General features: G+C 46.9%; 1 protein-coding gene across 1 annotated transcript in view; it reads right to left on the bottom strand.

The window, feature by feature from the left end:
* The window catches only part of ERN2 (endoplasmic reticulum to nucleus signaling 2), a 66,732-nt gene extending 64,891 nt beyond the window's left edge, over positions 1-1,841 (bottom strand). Inside the window, exon 1 of the mRNA XM_040356534.1 lies at positions 1,574-1,841. Coding sequence (XP_040212468.1) covers positions 1,574-1,630 — 57 coding nt within the window. The 5' untranslated portion in view covers positions 1,631-1,841. The remainder of the gene's footprint in view (positions 1-1,573) is intronic.
* Positions 1,842-6,662: the final 4,821 nt, after the last annotated feature.

The following is a 6,662-nucleotide window of genomic DNA, read 5'->3' on the forward strand; positions in this document are numbered from 1 at the left end:
TTCCAGGGACCACAGTTGAGGCCCCCATACCTCAAAATTTGACAGCCGCTGATCTAGATGTTATAGAGGTCATCACTCAACACACCGACATGACCACAGAACACAAAATAACCCATTTTGATTTATGATTTCAATTCTGACACACAAAATTAAAAAGTAAAAAAATAAAATAAAAAATAAAAAACACAAAAACTGATTTGAAGTAAAATCTACAAGCATTTTATGGTTTATCCAGCCAGCCCTGAAAACCAAGGATGTTACCAGGGACAGATATTTCCAAGGACAATTCCTCAAACACCAGGATGTCCTTTAAAAGCAGAAAGACAACTGCAAACTACAGAGCCGGATGTATGAAAGTATCAGTCAGAGAACAGATCTGATATCATCACAACACTTCTTAGAATCACCATCATACATATTACTATCTGATTGTTCAGATTCACCAAAACCATATAGTATGAGCACCAAGTAAATTCATGACTGTCTCTTCTAGTATGTCTGCAGCTTCATATATGGTCAGAGACTACAGACATACTAGAAGAGATGATCAGAGACAGCAGACATACTAGAAGAGATGATCAGAGACAGCAGACATACTAGAAGAGACTACAGACATACTAGAAGAGATGGTCAGAGACAGCAGACATACTAGAAGAGATGATCAGAGACAGCAGACATACTAGAAGAGATGGTCAGAGACTACAGACATACTAGAAGAGATGATCAGAGACAGCGGACATACTAGAAGAGATGGTCAGAGACTACAGACATACTAGAAGAGACTACAGACATACTAGAAGAGACTACAGACATACTAGAAAAGATGGTCAGAGAGTGTGAACATACTAGAAAAGACTGCAAACATACTAGAAGAGATGATCAGCGAACTACAGACATACTAGAAGCGATGGTCAGAGACTACAGACATACTAGATGAGATGATCAAAAATTAAAGACATACTAGATGAGATGGTCAGAGACTACAGACATACTAGATGAGATGGTCAGAGACTACAGAGATGATCAGAGAGAGCGGCCATACTAGAAAAGACTACAGACATACTAGAAGAGACGATCAGAGACTACAGACGTAATAGATGAGATGATCAGAGACAGTGGACATACTAGAAAAGACTGCAGACATACTAGAAGAGACAATCAGAGTCTACAGACATACTAGAAGAGATGATCAGAGACTACAGACATACTAGAAGAGATGATCAGAGACTACAGACATATTAGAAGAGACGATCAGAGACTACAGACGTAATAGAAGAGACGGTCAGAGACCAAGGATATATTACTGATAACTGACATTACAGCTCCCTTTGCAAGGCAGTATTCTCACTCCCACATCTGGGGTCTGCAAGGGCCACACAGCAATTACTAGGGCCACAGGTTGTGTCCCATGGATCTAGTTCAGCCTTTCTCCCACCAGGGTTCTGTAAAATCATACTGTATAATGTGGGACCAGTCTAGAGGAGATTGTACAATCAGATTGTATGGTGTATGGCCCTCCTTAGCAGTGACATTCTCATACATAATCCTAGAAATCAATGTAAGAATATCTCACCTGTGGCCCCAGTGTGATGTACAGGACAAGGGTCATCCATAGGGCTGGGGGGGTCATGTTGTTGGGGGTGTGAGCTGCACACAGGGGGTCTTCTTCTCATCCTGGGTAATGGGGTGTCAGTGTGCGCCCCACATAAAGGGGGATCTTGTCATCTCCTGTGCTGTGTCTATGGGCTCCCAGTTTCCGGGTGTCAGGCGGATCTCCTGTACAATAACATCCATCCACCTGTATGTGTCCAGAGGGTTCCCCATTGCATCATTGCCACACAGGGGCCAATCAGCGGCGGCGCGTCATTCCTGCCGGCCAATGCGGAGGTGGAGGGGCGTGTCCGTCTGTCACCCGGAACCGAGCGGTGTGTTGTTGGTGGACACGTGGAGGTTGGAGGATCAGGAAGGGAGAAGCGATGATGATCGGTGTGATCAGGTTCTGATCTGTGATGAGATCGGTGTGATCAGGTTCTGATCTGTGATGAGATCGGTGTGATCAGATCCTGATCTGTGATGATGATCGGTGTGATCAGGTTCTGATCTGTGATGAGATCGGTGTGATCAGGTTCTGATCTGTGATGAGATCGGTGTGATCAGATCCTGATCTGTGATGATGATCGGTGTGATCGGGTTCTGATCTGTGATGAGATCGGTGTGATCAGGTTCTGATCTGTGATGAGATCGGTGTGATCAGGTCCCGATCTGTGATGAGATCGGTGTGATCAGATCCTGATCTGTGATGAGATCGGTGTGATCAGGTTCTGATCTGTGATGAGATCGGTGTGATCAGGTCCCGATCTGTGATGAGATCGGTGTGATCAGATCCTGATCTGTGATGAGATCGGTGTGATCAGGTTCTGATCTGGGATGAGATCGGTGTGATCAGGTTCTGATCTGTGATGAGATCGGTGTGATCAGGTCCCGATCTGTGATGAGATCGGTGTGATCAGGTTCTGATCTGTGATTAGATCGGTGTGATCAGTTCCTGATCTGTGATGAGATCGGTGTGATCAGATCCTGATCTGTGATGAGATCGGTGTGATCGGGTCCTGATCTGTGATGAGATCGGTGTGATCGGGTCCCGATCTGTGATGAGATCGGTGTGATCAGGTTCTGATCTGTGATGAGATCGGTGTGATCAGATCCTGATCTGTGATGATGATCGGTGTGATCAGGTTCTGATCTGTGATGAGATCGGTGTGATCAGATCCTGATCTGTGATGAGATCGGTGTGATCAGGTTCTGATCTGGGATGAGATCGGTGTGATCAGATCCTGATCTGTGATGAGATCGGTGTGATCGGGTCCTGATCTGTGATGAGATCGGTGTGATCGGGTCCCGATCTGTGATGAGATCGGTGTGATCGGGTCCTGATCTGTGATGAGATCGGTGTGATCGGGTCCCGATCTGTGATGAGATCGGTGTGATCAGGTTCTGATCTGTGATGAGATCGGTGTGATCAGATCCTGATCTGTGATGATGATCGGTGTGATCAGGTTCTGATCTGTGATGAGATCGGTGTGATCAGGTCCCGATCTGTGATGAGATCGGTGTGATCAGGTTCTGATCTGTGATTAGATCGGTGTGATCAGTTCCTGATCTGTGATGAGATCGGTGTGATCAGATCCTGATCTGTGATGAGATCGGTGTGATCGGGTCCTGATCTGTGATGAGATCGGTGTGATCAGGTTCTGATCTGTGTGATCAGGTTCTGATCGGTGTGATCAGGTTCTGATCTGTGATGATGATCGGTGTGATCAGGTTCTGATCTGTGATGAGATCGGTGTGATCAGGTTCTGATCTGTGATGAGATCGGTGTGATCGGGTCCCGATCTGTGATGAGATCGGTGTGATCAGGTTCTGATCTGTGTGATCAGGTTCTGATCGGTGTGATCAGGTTCTGATCTGTGATGATGATCGGTGTGATCAGGTTCTGATCTGTGATGATGATCGGTGTGATCAGGTTCTGATCTGTGATGAGATCGGTGTGATCAGGTTCTGATCTGTGATGAGATCGGTGTGATCAGGTTCTGATCTGTGATGATGATCGGTGTGATCAGATCCTGATCTGTGATGATGATCGGTGTGATCAGGTTCTGATCTGTGATGAGATCGGTGTGATCGGGTTCTGATCTGTGATGAGATCGGTGTGATCAGGTTCTGATCTGTGATGAGATCGGTGTGATCAGATTCTGATCTGTGATGATGATCGGTGTGATCAGTTCCTGATCTGTGATGAGATCGGTGTGATCAGATCCTGATCTGTGATGATGATCGGTGTGATCGGGTTCTGATCTGTGATGAGATCGGTGTGATCAGGTTCTGATCTGGGATGAGATCGGTGTGATCAGATCCTGATCTGTGATGAGATCGGTGTGATCAGGTTCTGATCTGTGATGAGATCGGTGTGATCAGGTTCTGATCTGTGATGATGATCGGTGTGATCAGATCCTGATCTGTGATGATGATCGGTGTGATCAGGTTCTGATCTGTAATGAGATCGGTGTGATCGGGTTCTGATCTGTGATGAGATCGGTGTGATCAGGTTCTGATCTGTGATGAGATCGGTGTGATCAGATTCTGATCTGTGATGATGATCGGTGTGATCAGGTTCTGATCTGTGATGAGATCGGTGTGATCAGTTCCTGATCTGTGATGAGATCGGTGTGATCAGGTTCTGATCTGTGATGAGATCGGTGTGATCAGATCCTGATCTGTGATGATGATCGGTGTGATCGGGTTCTGATCTGTGATGAGATCGGTGTGATCAGGTTCTGATCTGTGATGAGATCGGTGTGATCAGGTCCCGATCTGTGATGAGATCGGTGTGATCAGATCCTGATCTGTGATGAGATCGGTGTGATCAGGTTCTGATCTGGGATGAGATCGGTGTGATCAGGTTCTGATCTGTGATGAGATCGGTGTGATCAGATCCTGATCTGTGATGATGATCGGTGTGATCAGGTTCTGATCTGTGATGAGATCGGTGTGATCAGGTCCCGATCTGTGATGAGATCGGTGTGATCAGGTCCTGATCTGTGATGAGATCGGTGTGATCAGGTCCTGATCTGTGATGAGATCGGTGTGATCGGGTTCTGATCTGTGATTAGATCGGTGTGATCAGTTCCTGATCTGTGATGAGATCGGTGTGATCAGATCCTGATCTGTGATGAGATCGGTGTGATCGGGTCCTGATCTGTGATGAGATCGGTGTGATCGGGTCCTGATCTGTGATGAGATCGGTGTGATCGGGTTCTGATCTGTGATGAGATCGGTGTGATCAGGTTCTGATCGGTGTGATGAGATCGGTGTGATCAGGTCCCGATCTGTGATGATGATCGGTGTGATCAGGTTCTGATCTGTGATGAGATCGGTGTGATCAGTTCCTGATCTGTGATGAGATCGGTGTGATCAGATCCTGATCTGTGATGAGATCGGTGTGATCAGTTCCTGATCTGTGATGAGATCGGTGTGATCAGATCCTGATCTGTGATGAGATCGGTGTGATCGGGTCCTGATCTGTGATGAGATCGGTGTGATCAGTTCCTGATCTGTGATGAGATCGGTGTGATCAGATCCTGATCTGTGATGAGATCGGTGTGATCGGGTCCTGATCTGTGATGAGATCGGTGTGATCGGGTTCTGATCTGTGATGAGATCGGTGTGATCAGGTTCTGATCGGTGTGATGAGATCGGTGTGATCAGGTTCTGATCTGTGATGAGATCGGTGTGATCAGTTCCTGATCTGTGATGAGATCGGTGTGATCAGATCCTGATCTGTGATGAGATCGGTGTGATCGGGTCCTGATCTGTGATGAGATCGGTGTGATCGGGTTCTGATCTGTGATGAGATCGGTGTGATCAGGTTCTGATCGGTGTGATGAGATCGGTGTGATCAGGTCCCGATCTGTGATGATGATCGGTGTGATCAGGTTCTGATCTGTGATGAGATCGGTGTGATCAGTTCCTGATCTGTGATGAGATCGGTGTGATCAGATCCTGATCTGTGATGAGATCGGTGTGATCGGGTTCTGATCTGTGATGAGATCGGTGTGATCAGGTTCTGATCGGTGTGATGAGATCGGTGTGATCAGGTCCCGATCTGTGATGATGATCGGTGTGATCAGATCCTGATCTGTGATGAGATCGGTGTGATCGGGTTCTGATCTGTGATGAGATCGGTGTGATCAGGTCCCGATCTGTGATGATGATCGGTGTGATCAGGTTCTGATCTGTGATGAGATCGGTGTGATCAGGTCCTGATCTGTGATGAGATCGGTGTGATCAGATCCTGATCTGTGATGAGATCGGTGTGATCGGGTTCTGATCTGTGATGAGATCGGTGTGATCAGGTTCTGATCTGTGATGATGATCGGTGTGATCAGATCCTGATCTGTGATGAGATCGGTGTGATCAGATTCTGATCTGGGATGAGATCGGTGTGATCAGGTTCTGATCTGTGATGATGATCGGTGTGATCGGGTTCTGATCTGTGATGAGATCGGTGTGATCAGATCCTGATCTGTGATGAGATCGGTGTGATCGGGTCCTGATCTGTGATGAGATCGGTGTGATCGGGTTCTGATCTGTGATGAGATCGGTGTGATCAGATCCTGATCTGTGATGAGATCGGTGTGATCAGTTCCTGATCTGTGATGAGATCGGTGTGATCAGGTTCTGATCGGTGTGATGAGATCGGTGTGATCAGGTCCCGATCTGTGATGAGATCGGTGTGATCAGATCCTGATCTGTGATGAGATCGGTGTGATCAGGTTCTGATCTGTGATGAGATCGGTGTGATCAGTTCCTGATCTGTGATGAGATCGGTGTGATCAGATCCTGATCTGTGATGAGATCGGTGTGATCAGGTTCTGATCTGTGACGAGATCGGTGTGATCAGGTTCTGATCTGTGATGAGATCGGTGTGATCAGATCCTGATCTGTGATGATGATCGGTGTGATCAGGTTCTGATCTGTGATGATGATCGGTGTGATCAGGTTCTGATCTGTGATGAGATCGGTGTGATCAGATCCTGATCTGTGATGATGATCGGTGTGATCAGATCCTGATCTGTGATGATGATCGGTGTGATCAGGTTCTG

This window comes from Rana temporaria, chromosome 6 (genome assembly GCF_905171775.1).
Source record: "Rana temporaria chromosome 6, aRanTem1.1, whole genome shotgun sequence".
Lineage (NCBI taxonomy): Eukaryota > Metazoa > Chordata > Amphibia > Anura > Ranidae > Rana > Rana temporaria.